This window comes from Cydia strobilella, chromosome Z (genome assembly GCF_947568885.1).
Source record: "Cydia strobilella chromosome Z, ilCydStro3.1, whole genome shotgun sequence".
NCBI lineage: Eukaryota > Metazoa > Arthropoda > Insecta > Lepidoptera > Tortricidae > Cydia > Cydia strobilella.
Genome location: NC_086068.1, coordinates 50559779 through 50574879, shown reverse-complemented (window position 1 = coordinate 50574879; position 15101 = coordinate 50559779). Strand labels below are relative to the sequence as shown.

The window sequence follows — 15101 nt, the reverse complement described above, 5'->3', positions numbered from 1 at the left end:
CAGCATACATATAAACGTGCTTTTTACTTATTAAGAGTCCCCGGCAAGCTCGGCCTAATTTCACCTTCCCATACAAATGGAGTTTCGTTCTCATTTTAAAACTACGTGTTGGATTGTAACGAAACTTTGCTTGTACAATGACATGAGGTATATCTAGGTCTGTAATTAGTAGATATAGCTCCAGTTTATAAAACAAACGAAATAGAGCAAAAACAAGTTTTGTATGAAAAACTTAAAATCGCTGTATTTTTTTACTATGGTATCTGAAGCTACATTAAACTAATTACAGACCTTGATATATCTTATCTTATTGTAAGAACAAAGTTTCAGAGCAATCTAGCGAGTCGTTTTAAAACAGAGCGTAACTACGTTTGTATGGAGAACCGAGCTTGCCGGGGACTCTTAATGTCTTATAGTTACCGTGTACGCATTAATTAATGAATTAACACAGTGTATTACCCAGATTGTAATGTGTTGAATATAGGGCACCTCAGCACTTCACATAGCCGTAAAAAACCGATCGGAAGCAATGGTCGAATTTCTCTTAACGCAGCCAAATATAGAAATCGGTGACACGATAATGCACGCCGTTCGAGAGAATACCATAAAAATACTTGGTAATGACGTTGAGGATGACTTCGTTTCAAAAAAGTAAAATTGCTTTTTCATATAACCCAATTTGTATACCTACTGACATGTGTTTATAGTAAAGCTGCTCGAAACCCGAAAGAAGATATGCCCTGGTTTGGAGTTTGTAGGCAGCACTCACTCGCCAGATTTTCCTGAATACATTACGCCTCTGATGCTCGCCGCGCACTCCGGGAACTACGAAATAGTAGCACTGCTGGTTAATCGAGGCCACACGATACCTCAACCGCACTCACCGAATTGCCTTTGCGGGGAATGCAAGTCAGTAAATTCTACGGTAATGTCTGGGATCTTACCAGTCCACCGCAATTAAATTACAGACCCCAATACATTTTACAACTTCACTGAATGATCGGGTTTAGCATAACACTTTTATTATTTTGCCACAATTACTCTCAATTAAAACTTTACGCATTCCCGAAGGTTCTATAGTACCTACATACTACATACGCACTCCCCAGGTTAGGCGAAGTGCCCACGTAGCGGCGTGGCACCGCTCCGCCGCGCGGCACGGCGGCGGCGCGGCGGGAACCTTGTATGACGGTGTAGGTAACCCGCCTCGACCGGGCCCACGGTGCGGAGGCGCGGCGCCGTGGGTGCGGACTAAGCGCTAAGATACAAAACTTCACGCCGTGTCATAGCCTTGCCGCGCTACGTGGGCGCTTCGTCGGACTACCTACATGTCAGATATTATATGAAACCCAGTATATAGCGACACCGACGCATGATCTATATTTTTGCTGAGTACCTACTGGAACAGACTGTAGCAGTGGAACGGATTATCGTCGGGGATAGCTAACGAGTATCATTTGTTAATTCTACTACTTTTATTAACTTGTTTGAAAGGGAGTTCCGCGAGACGGACGCTCTGCGGGCAAGCAACGCCCGGCTGGCTACGTACCGTGCTATGTGCGCGCCCGAGTACTTGGTCCACGTGGCCGCGGACCCCATACTGGCGGCGTTCCGTTTGGCGAGGGTGCTGAGCTCGCACGCCGACGCCTGCCGCCACCAGGCTGCCGCCTACTTACAGCTAAGGAATCAAGTCAGCAAGTTCGCCGTGAATCTTATAGGTTAAACATACCAAAAATATTTTTTTGTGAAATAAAAGTGCACAATAGTAATACACGCTCTATCCAAGGTCAAATTACTTTCGCCACTAGTGGATAAAATGCGTTTTTCCCCGCTTGTTTTAAAGGATAAAAGACGGCTTTCCGAGCTAGTCAGGGGAAAAATTCTTATGCTTGAGTCAGAAGTCCCATACACTATCCAACGTTGAAAAGAGTAAGATTGTACTGTTTCATATGAAGTTGTAATACACAGATTATAGTCGACGAGTAGAAAATAGTTATTTACGATACAAGTGCGAAAAAGAGGAAATTCAAAACGAGTGGCAATAAAATAAAACACGACCGCAGGGAGTGTTTTAAATCGACACGAGTTGCGAATTACCTATTCGCACGTGTATCGAACAACGTTTTACAGTACATATGGCCCTTTAAACTTTCGACATATGCACAAAAAGTGCACTTTACGCACTAGTGCGACAAAGTAGCACCGTATGTACTGTAAGCATCTTTACAAACTAACGTTTCAAAAATATATTTACACGCCTCTAAGACACTGGCAATAAGGTCAAGTGAATATATTTTTGGTACGTCAGCTTGTAATAGTACATTTCGATGCTAGTGCGGAAAGTAGGTCATTACTCCACGAGTAGCGAGATATCTTGCCACGAGCCGCAGGCGAATGGCAAGACTCGGGACGAGTGAAGAATGACATCTCCGCACGTGTATCGAACGACGTTTTTTAATACAGTTGCGAAAAAATAAGAAAAGCAACAAGTAAGGAATGGAATTCGAAACTTTTATATTATTAATTCTGTGACACTGACATCATTGACATTGACATTATGAAGAGGTGTTTTTCTAGCTTTTATTCGACTAGAATAGATTTTGTTATTATTATTGAACCCACTTCAATGAGCTTTTTTTTTTCAAATGCATGTTCTATAAGACAGAAACAATTGTAAATATTAAAACATTGTACTATTATTACCTAAATATCGTTATTTACGATTATTTGTGTATCGTATATTTATAAAAACAATATCGAATGTTGCCTTTGGAAACTTAAAACATTCTTGCAGTAAGAAAATACGCCTCTTCTTTGACAGGCGTTCCGTTCCATTCAGACAACTTATTAAGAACGGTTTTTCAACATTAAAAAATAAACGTGTTATAATACTTATAATGATGAAGAGGTAAGTAATAAAATATGAAATATGCATATTTTTCGTATTCTTACATTAACAGTAGGTTTTTATGTTGATTACGACGTTTAAAGGAAACTAATATTAACACTCATCAATAAGTAGTCATGAATTGGAACAAGTAAAAATTTAAAAAAATTGGAAAAGTATAAAGCACTAGTTCGCGAAAACCAACTTTCCGCACGCTAAACAGCCACGAAAAGTAGCACTTTTTGAGCAACTGTATTAAAAAGATAATTGTGAATTCGTCCGTACGTCGTTGTAAGGTTGTGTTTTCTTGGTGATCAACAGTTTTTAATGTTGTGTAAACATTATTTTGTACAAGAACGTTAATTCGGTAAATAACGAAGTTGGCAAAATATTTGAAGAGTGAAATTAATTTTAAAAGCGCTACTTAATATGTCATTCCAACGCCAACTTTAAAATTCTCGCTGAGTAATTATGTACAGTTGTGTGCAATAAAATAGCAGTCAATGGGAAAATGAACATTAGTGGAAACTATAACTTTAGATCAAAAATTTTTTTTTTTTTTTTGTCAATGTTCATTTAATTTTTTTTTTTTTAACTTATTCAAAAAATTTTATTATAAAATTAAGTTTTCTTATACAGTACAATTTATATCAATTTACATTAAAATTAACTAAAAAGTAAACTAAACTAAAACCAAGTCACAACAATACATCGACATCGTACATAATAATAAATTACCCTAAAATTAACTATAAACTAAACTAAATTAAAACTAAACTAAAAAAAAGACACACATAGAACCTAGTCAAACCACTCGTCCCGCGCCCGTCCAGACGCAAAGGTGCCCATCACGCTCGCCGCGTTGCCACGCTGGACCGCGACAGACAGCCTCTGCATCAGGAATGACCCGGAACGAGGGTCATGACCTCTCTCCCTCAAACGCTGCCCCAATTCGCCCAAGAAAATTTTGGCCTCGGCACACCAACACCCAGACGTCTCCACTGCTAAAGGGACAAAAATATATTTAGTCAGCAGCGCCGAGTACTTGTCGCGCTTCCTAAATGCCGCCCACTCAGCCGCCGCTCCTGCCGTCCGGACCGTCCGACCAATGTGCGAGGCAGCATACGTGCTGACACATGTCGCGTCCCAAAGTAGACACTTACCCTTTTCCCATGGGATAAGTGTCAGCCCGTCAGGTCTTTTGCCATCGGAACGGCTTAGGCCTGGAGGTTCCAACATGCACGGCACACTTGCGGACAAAAGTGCCCTCCTCACAATGTCGTTTAGGGCATGGTGGCGTGGAAACCTCCCCACACAACGACAACAACTCAACGCATGATGACCATTACTTTCAACCATAGTGCCGCAGATGCATATGTGAGGTTCGCAAACATCGCAGCCCAGGCGAAGAGCAACAGCCACCCGCATAGAGTTGTTGTCGAGAAGGGTACCCATGTGTGGAGAGGGAAGTGCATGCAACCATGCCCCAGCCTCCGGCCTAGACACCGCCATAAGCCTCGCCTTGTCCGCATCAACAGCGCTTTCCAGCAAGCCCTCAAAAACCCGCCTCACACCTACGTCATCCCATAACCTTTGACGGTCGAGTTTATCCGGCATAGGCGCATTCGGGTTCAGAACCCTCCAAGCCGCCACAGCATCAGACGCAAAAGGAATTGACGGCCTGTCACCATTCACAGACAAAATTTTAGTGACCAGGCCCACAACTCCCTCTGACGATGCCAAGAAGGCCGGCAAACTGACATCCCGTGCACGCCGTATGCCCAAACCACCGTTTCGTATGGGCAAAGACGCCAGAGCCCACTCAATTATATTGGATCTTTTTTAGGGTTCCGTACCCAAAGGGTAAAAACGGGACCCTATTACTAAGACTCCTCTGGCCGTCAGTCCGTCTGTCCGTCTGTCTGTCTGTCCGTCTGTCTGTCACCAGGCTGTATCTCATCAACCGTGATAGACAGTTGAAATTTTCACAGATGATGTATTTCTGTTGCCGCTATAACAACAAATACTAAAAAGCTATTAGTTATTCTGTGCTAAAAAGTACGGAACCCTCGGTGGGCGAGCCCGACTCGCACTTGTCCGGTTTTTTATAATTCTTAGGCATGCAACGATACCAAACCCGGCCTTGCAGCTTCACTGATGTAGATAATCAAGATATATGAGAGCCCTAAATAAACCTTCAAGAGCGGATATCTCAAAAACTATATCAAAAAACTTAACTTAATAAAGCTTGTAACAAATTAAATCACTTTTCATTATGGATAAGTGGCTATGTCGCTCAGACGCATAATTTCCGAGATATAATCGAAAAACCGAAAAATGGGACCTCCAACCCCCCTCTCCCCCCCGGCACCAGGGTTACGGCCGGGGACTTTTGATATGTTCACCTCCTAACTATTCCAAACAAAGTTACGGAATCAAAAATTGTGTTCCTAGCATTTTCCTCTATTTATTCCTTCTTATTGCTTAAGTTATAGTTTTCCCCTAATTTTCCTATTGCACACAGCTGTTCATACATCAGTTTTCTTACAGTAAGTTCAGGGTTTGCTTGTGTCAAGCATTCCATCTCATTAGCGGGTTTGTTCCAGAATAAGTATTTGCTTTTACTGCCTCTTAAGTATTCCGTTAACCGTTGCTGTTTCAATAAATTGACAGTAAATTACCTACATTGTGTCACATCATAAGGAATGTATCGTTTACTATAAATAAAACTTTGCTTAGCCGTTTTTAGGGTTCCGTACCCAAAGGGTAAAAACGGGACCCTATTACTAAGACTCCGCTGTCCGTCTGTCCGTCCGTCTGTCCGTCTGTCCGTCTGTCTGTCTGTCACCAGGCTGTATCTCATGATCCGTGATAGCTAGACAGTTGAAATTTTCACAGATGATGTATTTCTGTTGCAGCTATAACAACAAATACTAAAAAGTACGGAACCCTCGGTGCGCGAGTCCGACTCGCACTTGGCCGGTTTTTATTATTTGTTTTGGTATTACATTTTTATTTATAAATTACACATGGTTTAGACAAAATTTACTTAAATCTCCCGAGTAACAAAAACGTACTTCAAGAAAGTTTACGTTAATAAACGCCGAAGGTGCTGTGTAAAAGCGCTGGTAGCCTAGCGGTAATGGTAGAAGAGCCGGCAGTAAAGTTTCGAACCAACGTGATACCGCGATGAGATGCACAATGGTTTCCCATAAAACTGATGCTAAGTCCGAATTTGATAGTCTGCCACGGCGGAACTAGCCGAAAGTACAAAAAAAATAGCCACTTCCGGTGCGAAAAAGGGGGGGTCATTTAACCCATCTGATACTGCAATAAAAGCTATGGCATCAGTTAGAAATTTACTGGTAGATACAGAAAAGCGAAATCTGCCAGTATGATTCCTGCCGGAAGTGCTTGGCATACGCTCTCAAAGGTGACCATCAGGACCCCTAAATTAACCCATCTGATACCAGCATGAAACCAATTCCAGTCGGTAGATATGAACCTTCTCTTCAGGAATATATAAGTCTGCCAGGGCGCTTTCAGCCGAAACACCTTGACATACGAGATTATGTGAGCAACATCCTTGGAACCCGTATTTTGGAATTGTACAGATTACAGACATTTTAATTATTGCAGGCTTATGATTTATTACCTAATGCTTATATTTGTATATTTTTATGCCATTAATAACATATATTTCAAATTTATTAATATACACAATATAATTTGGGCATTAATTTAATACCTGCTTACGGCTTTGTACTTCTTTGTTTGCCTTATAAAGGTGCTAACAAATTAGCTACCGATATCTTTACAGTTGATAGTACTCGGCTCCTGAAGTATATGTAAGTATGAAACATTATAGGTTTTATGATATTATTTTGAGAAAATTGGAAAACAAATTTGCTTTGTAAAAAAACTCTGTTAATGAGATAATTAAATGAGACCTCATTGAACAGATTCTAAAACCTCTTTTAAATATAAAACTTAACTGGCCACTTCACGCTGATAAATCAAATGACACGTTGACAATGACATTTAAGACAAACAAGCAGTTAAATACATGATGATTATTTTTTAGATAGAATTATAGTTTATTTATTTTGTTCGGTAAATAAAATAAAAATTATGAGAAACTTTCTTAATTTCTATTAAAAGTTAATTGTTCTAGTGTAAAGTACCAACCATCTCGTAAAATTTCTGTAGCTAATTTGTTAGCACCTTATATATAAATAATACAATAATTTCAAATTACAATATCCTTTATTTACCAAAATGAACAAAATTATTATTATTACATACTTATTGTAAACGGGTGTAAAAAGACAGGATTTTCAACGTCAAGGACGATTTTTACCAATAATCCAAATATGAACATTTTAAATCATTTTTAGGGTTCCGTACCCAAAGGGTAAAAACGGGACCCTATTACTAAGACATAGATAGATTATATTCTGTTTTTTATTCCGTAATCCGTAGACTAAAATGACATTTCATGTGGTACTAAGAAATGTCATGTCTTACATATGAAACGTCATTTTAGTCTACGGAATAAAAAAACAGACCTTAGTTATCTCAATTTGTAGTGTTATAAAACAACACCCTGAATGTTAAACTACGTCAGTTTTGCGTCAACGTCAAGAAATGTAGGGGAGAGGTGGGCATGACGGGATACTTAATGTTTCAAGTCCAATAAAACTGAAAATGCTATTCTTTTAAGTTTTTGTTATTTTTATTTTTATCTTTGGTAATCAGTCTTTCATAATCAACACTTACTAGGAACTCTCTAGTTAGATAATAAAATTAAAAATAAATTAAAATGGCCAAAAGTGCCTTCTCTCCATCTTGCCCCCCAAGTATGGTAAGATGGGGAACCCCTACGGGACAAGATAAGAATGATTCATATAAATATTATATTTAGGGCCTAAACAAAACTTAAATTTTTGGCTTTTGGGTCCATCGTCTGATAACTTCTCACGAACTGTTTTACTTTTATTTCTTAAGTCGTCTGAGAGACAGAAAATGTGTTTACAGCTAACATGTACCCCATCTTCCCTTGTTAATTTTATTGTTTGTTGGGTTAATTTTATTGTTTGTAAAAATTGACATGTAAAAGTGCCCCTGTGGCCTATTTGCTGAATAAATGTTTGATGTTGATGTTGATGTTGAAGAATAAATAAATTCAAATCCGCAATTATTCATCAGTTTATCACTTTAAAACTACGGCCGTCAAGATGTACCACATCTTGCCCCATGTGCCTAATGAAATTCGAAAGTTTTTTGTAAAACAAACCGTACTTGAAACCAAACAAGTCCTTAGCTGTTGGCGTGATTGCTGGGCCATAGGAATAAATTAACAGTATATATGTGCTGGTGATAATAAGGAAACAAACGCAAACCAAATAAAACACAAAAACCGGCCAAGTGCGAGTCGGACTCGCGCACGTAAGGTTCCGTACCATAATACCATTACGCAAAAAATGCCAAAAAAGTCACGTTTGTTGTATGGGAACCCCACTTAAATATTTATTTTATAATGTTTTTAGAATCATTTATTCATCAATTGTGCATTACAGGTAATGAATACAGGTGTTATAAACAATTAGTTATAGTTTGTTATAACGGCAACAGAAATACATCATCTGTGAAAATTTCATCTGTCTAGCTATCACGGTTGATGAGATACAGCCTGGTGACAGACGGACAGACAGACAGACAGACAGAAAGCGGAGTCTTAGTTATAGGGTCCCGTTTTTACCCTTTGGGTACGGAACCCTAAAAATAACAAGGAATATGACAAAAACAGTTTTTTTGCAAATAAATAATTAACGACACCATTTGTCTAGCCGGTCACTGTGCGAACTGATTGCTATGATGGCGACGCATCGTCATGCGTTAACGGGATTCTGATGGTTGGTCAGTCGTGTCGCCATATAAAGCCGCTACCCCGTCTTACTCGTCATGCCCCTCCCTCCCCTACATTAGATAGTGATTAGATACACCAAATAGGTGAAAAAACGCCTCAAGCGTAAAAGAAACCACCAAAAATCATTTTATGTCGCATTACAAGCCTGATTTAGCTATGAATACTAATACCCCCTTATTCGTAAAACTTTACGAGCCTGAATTAGTTAAATTATGTTTTATCCTTTTCTTACAAATACATAAGTCAAAATGACAGACAAAGACAAACGATTCATATAGCTAATTCAATGACTATTAATCATATTAATCACATTATTTAATTTATTTTAACTTAATTTATTATAAATATGTGTTATTAATAACGTAATAATATACAAATATAAGCATAGAGTAATAAATTAATAAGCCTGCAGTATTTGAAATGTCCGTAATATGTACAATTCCAAAATACGGGTTATACGGGTACCACGGATGTTGCGCCACATAATCTCGTATGTCAAGGTGTTTCGGCTGAAAGCGCCCTGGCAGACTTATATATTCCTGAAGAGAAGGTTCATATCTACCGACTGGAATTGGTTTCATGCTGGTATCAGATGGGTTAATTTAGGGGTCCTGATGGTCACCTTTGAGAGCGTATGCCAAGCACTTCCGGCAGGAATCATACTGGCAGATTTCGCTTTTCTGTATCTACCAGTAAATTTCTAACTGATGCCATAGCTTTTATTGTAGTATCAGATGGGTTAAATGACCCCCCCTTTTTCGCACCGGAAGTGGCTATTTTTTTTGTACTTTCGGCTAGTTCCGCCGTGGCAGACTATCAAATTCGGACTTAGCATCAGTTTTATGGGAAACCATTGTGCATCTCATCGCGGTATCACGTTGGTTCGAAACTTTACTGCCGGCTCTCCAACCATAAAAGCGTGCGACTTGCAATCCGGAGGTCGCGGGTTAAAACATAAAACTGCGTGGCGCAAGGAAGATTCACGCTTCGTGCGCGGTTATAAGTTTCAATTTTGCTTGCAGGCGGCAAGTATAGGTATAATTTTATACCTAAATCTGACTTTTGTGAAGGAGTGAATTTTCTGTACGGTAGTACTATTAGTTATTCTGTGGTTCAAACCCCGGCTCGTACCAATGAGTTTTTCGCAACTTATGTACGAAATATCATTTGATATTTACCAGTCGCTTTTCGGTGAAGGAAAACATCGTCAGGAAACCGGACTAATCCCAATAAGGCCTATAGTTTACCCCTTGGGTTGGAAAGTCAGATGGCAGTCGCTTGCGTAAAAACTAGTGCCTACGCCAATTCTTGGGATGAGTTGCCAAGCGGACCCCAGGCTCCCATGAGCCGTGGCTAAAATGCCGGGACAACGCGAGGAAGATGATCACTACAAGAAAGTTTACGTTGTGAAAACAAAACGGTATTACACAAAAAATGTCGTACTATGCGAACCGCAATTACACATGATTCGTAAAGCAAAACATCTGGGCATAGTCTAATCATTTCTTTAAAAAAAAGGTTTGGATCTGTGCATGTTGGCCTTTTAGAAAATATGGTATGTTACTTACGACCACTCCGACTTTGACATCATATATATAGGTAACTACCATGGAGCGTTTCTATTGACCCGCTCTAGTGATGGTTCAACGCCATGAATGTTTGTTAGGCTTTGGTTTTTAGCTGTCTCCCTCATTTCGCTTGCATCAGAAATTTAAGGGAATAAAAGGGAAATAAAAATAAAAATTCACGTCATTTATTCCGGAGCTGCTCAATTGAGCTATCATGAAGAGGACACTTAGGTCACTTAGATAACATGTTTTGGCAGCATACCTTTTGTTTCTTTACCAAGGTGTCAGTGAAATAGTCTCAAATTAAGCTCGATAGGCCTGTCCGAAATGAATTTGCTAGACGATATTGAAAGCATCATAAAGTCCCTAAAATAAAAAAATTAACACCTTATATCAGATATGGCTAGAAAATACCCTTAGATCAAACACTTAGAACATAGTAATGCAAAATAATACACATATCAACAATTAGACCAGGTTTTATCTGTATTTATAATAAACGATACAGTCCTTACAGCCTGAAATAACAGCATTAAGCTCACTCCAAATGACATCAATTTAGCCACAAGCTTATTCTCCGCAAGTATGCTAAATATCAAATCGTTGGCCTTTGGTACAAACCGTTAGTCCGCCATGGGATGTGGTTTGCCCTTCTGTTAGCCACTAACTTTATTGGGAAACCGAGCAATAATAAAACTATAGTATCTGTAGGTAGTAGTATGCAGTAATTAATAGGAGGTACCTTCCTAATGTAATTTAAACTCCAAAGTGTAAACTCCATAAATACAAGTAAACGTTTAATTTACTCATGTTAACCCTACTGCCATTTATTATGTTAAAAATATTACTTTAAATTCTTTGCTAATTTAAGTTATAATAATTACTTAGGTACTTTGGCAACGAATGCATACACGTACCTAATGACCGAGTTCTTCTTCGTATTGCTTTTTAGGGTTCCGTACCAAAAAGGTACAAAAGGAACCCTTATTAAAGGTAGGTATCCTTTGTGTTTTAATGGCTAAATCTGTGAGCATTTGTCAGTTTAACATATTAACTTTTATAGTTTTAAGTGCAGTAGCAGTATTATGTTATGAAGATTGAAGTGCCTCACAATAATTTACATTTAACGACCTATGTTTGACATTCTTAAATGTGCACAAATAACACGCAAATTCTCCTTTTCTGTAAACGCATTTACGCCGTCTTCTTTACGATCGCTGTAAGGGTATATCTGTGTAGATATAATTGTAAATCGCATCTCGGTACCTAATTGAAAATCGGAATCTCGATATTTGCCTCTCTATCACTCTTAAATTTTAGATTTTCGCGAATATGTTATTGATATGTTACTTACTCGCTTCCCTAATAAGTAGTATAAAAGTACAAATGACATGTATAAGTGAGATAATGAGATGACATCAATTTTTTAATAAGAATCTGTCTCGTACAGGCTGTTGTCGAACGTCAGCAGAGACGGAAGACGTATTGAAACAAACGTGTTGCCAGAGCCGCACCCCGTTCAAACTGCCGCGACTTCTGTTAGCCGTGGACTACAAACAGAAGGAGTTCGTCGCACATCCTAACACGCAACTGGTACCTTGAATATTTAATACACGCTTTCTTAAAAAACCGACCAAGTGCGAGTCGGACTCGCCTTCCAAGGGTTCTGTACATTACACAATTTAAGCTATGTATTTTCATGTGAAACGTGAGGAGAGATGGGCGCCGGCTGGTAAATATACCGGGAAAATACCCGAAACTACCCAATCTACCCGATATTTACCCATAACTACCCAAATTCTTGGGTATTTATAATTTGTTCGTACAATTGAAAAGATTCGTTATATAAATTTAGATACATCAATATTATTATCGTATAAATATGAAAATAAATTAAAATAAAGTAGAAATCACAATCACACGACTTTAAACTTTTTTTGATTTTTTTGTGATATATTGTGTATAATGAATATATAATGAAAATTTTTCAGACACAATTAATATATTTTTTCCGATGAGTGCATTTTGTTCACTGTTTTGTGGTTTAGGAATGTTAAATTAATAAAGTTATTTTATACCGTATTATTTACATTTCTTTGTTAATTAGTGTATAATTATTTCATCTAGTATACGTATAATCTGTGGCTGTGGCCAAGAACGGACCAGTCTGAGCGAAATGATCGCGCGAATAACAGCTGATGTGATTGTAATGGATAGCCTAAGTAGAAAAATACTTTAGGGTATTTGGGAGTAGTAATAAGAAATGGACGAGTATATTCAATTAATGGTGCGTATATTAGCTCAAACTCGACCGGAAGACGACTGAGGTCCAGGCTATGCGTTAGACGGTTAGACCTCCCGTAGGCACGCTGAATGCTGTCAGTGACAACGCATAAGCTGTCCCTCCCAATTTTTTTTTAAATTGCCATGCAATATTTGAGACCAATATATGAATTTAATGATTTTTTTTTAATATGATCGTGCCTGTTACCCCTTATTAAATTTTAAAATTATATCTGACTGTACCTTTAGTCTAAATAAAAATATGCCTCGACAACAATACCGCGCTGTCACTACTTGGAATTCAAGAGCGATAACAGAACACAATGTAACATGATTACTTACGTTTATAACAAAACAATGCTGCAATAAGGTTGAATTTAGAATAGGTACATAAACTTGTAGGTAAGAAATACTAAAAAAAGAATTACATTGGCTGATGTTAAATCATGTCAGTTATAGACATAATTTAACATCATAATTTTGACACTTATATTAACACAAACGATTCTCATTGCACTTTAAATCTCTGTAAACTTTCAAAAAGATAGTTATTTATAATTTTTTTATTACTTTTTATTTTTACTAAACTCATTAAAATAGCATTCTATACAATCGTGATATAATAGAAAGCTTTTCAGTCGAGTACCGTGTTTAATGAAGCCTAATGAAGGTACGAGATTGAAAAGCTTGATTATATTACTAATGTATACAATACTTTTTCTACGAGTCATCTAAAATAATACTTTTTCTACTATAAAACCTAAATAATTAAAAAGAATTAGATATGTATCTCAGTAGTACAAAATACATCAACGCGTGCGTAATATATGAATAGGTATATATTACTCATGAAATAGTCGCACGTTGGTATCTTTTCTACTGGACCACGGCGCCACGTGATTAGTCAAATTCATTATTATTGACTAAACCGTTCCGAAATGAAAATGATATAAACATGATGAATGAATGAATGATACATACATGAAAAGTACCCAATTACAGTTTGGTATACGAAATCTTAAGTTTAACCATTCCAATCTACGGGTAGAGAAAATATTTTATTTTTTGGATATATTTTTTTTTCGGTAGGTTTATGGCCAAATTTGATTTATCTACTGAAACCGATTTGGATGTAATTTTGTGTGTAAGTATAATTCAACGGGTATCTGGATTGTTTGAAAACACTATGGACCCAGTAGGTGGCGCTGCTGTCGGTATATCGCCAAATTTGATAAGCTGCAACCGATTTGGATGAAATTTTGTGTATTAATTTCAATGGGTTTCTGGATGGTTCAAAAGCACAATTGGACCCGGTAGATGGCGCTGCTATCAGTACAGAGCCAAATTTGATTTGAAGAATGCATCATCAAAGTCCAAATTCAATCAAAGCAAAGCATTTTGTTTAATACTTTTATATGGGTAGATACAGGTATCTGGTAGATTGGGTAGTTTCGGGTATTTTTCTTATATTTACCAGCCGGCGCCCATCTCTAGTCGAAATCGGTTTTACTAAATCTAATTTGGCTATATACCGATAGCAACGCCACCTACCGGGTCCAATTGTGTGTTTGAACTATCCAGGAACTCATTAAATGTAAAACACATAATTTCATCCAAATCAGTTACAGCATATCAAATTTAATGATATCCCGACAGCAGCGCCACCTACCGGGTCCAATAGTGTTTTTAAACAAACCAGGTACCTGTTGAAATAAATACACAAAATTTCATCTAAATCGGTTTCAGTAAATCGAATTTGTTTATATACCGAGAGCAGCGCCACCTACCGGGTCCAATTATTTTTCCCAACTATTCAAGAACCCATTGAAATATACTCACAAAATTTCATCGCAATCGGTCCAGCCGTTTAGGAGAAGTAGGGTGACAAACAGACGTATAGAAAAATTATATATTAAAAGGTATATTAAACATTTGAAGAATTTCTTAGTTAATACGAATATTAGGTATACTTTTTGTAGAAATACATGACTGTCAAATGAGAACCTCCTTTTTTTGAAGGCGATTAAAAAATTGTTATTTACATTATCTCAATTCAATTTATTACTCCGTTTCCAACTTTTATTTATACCTACTCATTTGGGTAGAAAATTAAGGTAAATACCGGGTAGACTAAAATACCCGAACCCGAAATAAATACCCGATATCTACCCCGGGTATTTACCCGCCGCCCATCATTAAACGTGAGTGAAATGTCTTTAAAAAACCTGTAGGGAACGGATCAAAAACTAAGTAATTAAGTCCGACTCACGCTTGACTGCACATTTCTGATAGGTTTCCCTGTGATCTTTAGGTAAAGATCTATTTTGTGTACTTTTTTTCAAAATTTTTGACCTAGTATTTCCGGAGATAAAGGGGAGGATTTTTTGCATATTTTCTTGAATAACTTCTAAACTGTCTATCCTAAAATTATAAA

The 15101-nt window shown here is 37.7% G+C and overlaps 1 protein-coding gene across 1 annotated transcript in view; it reads left to right on the top strand.

Moving 5' to 3' along the window:
- The window catches only part of LOC134753783 (short transient receptor potential channel 4-like), a gene marked incomplete at its 5' end in the record, with an annotated part of 35759 nt that overhangs the window by 472 nt on the left and 20186 nt on the right, over positions 1 to 15101 (top strand). The window contains 4 exons of the mRNA XM_063689723.1: positions 485 to 617; positions 708 to 909; positions 1495 to 1718; positions 11835 to 11977. Coding sequence (XP_063545793.1) covers positions 485 to 617; positions 708 to 909; positions 1495 to 1718; positions 11835 to 11977 — 702 coding nt within the window. The remainder of the gene's footprint in view (positions 1 to 484; positions 618 to 707; positions 910 to 1494; positions 1719 to 11834; positions 11978 to 15101) is intronic.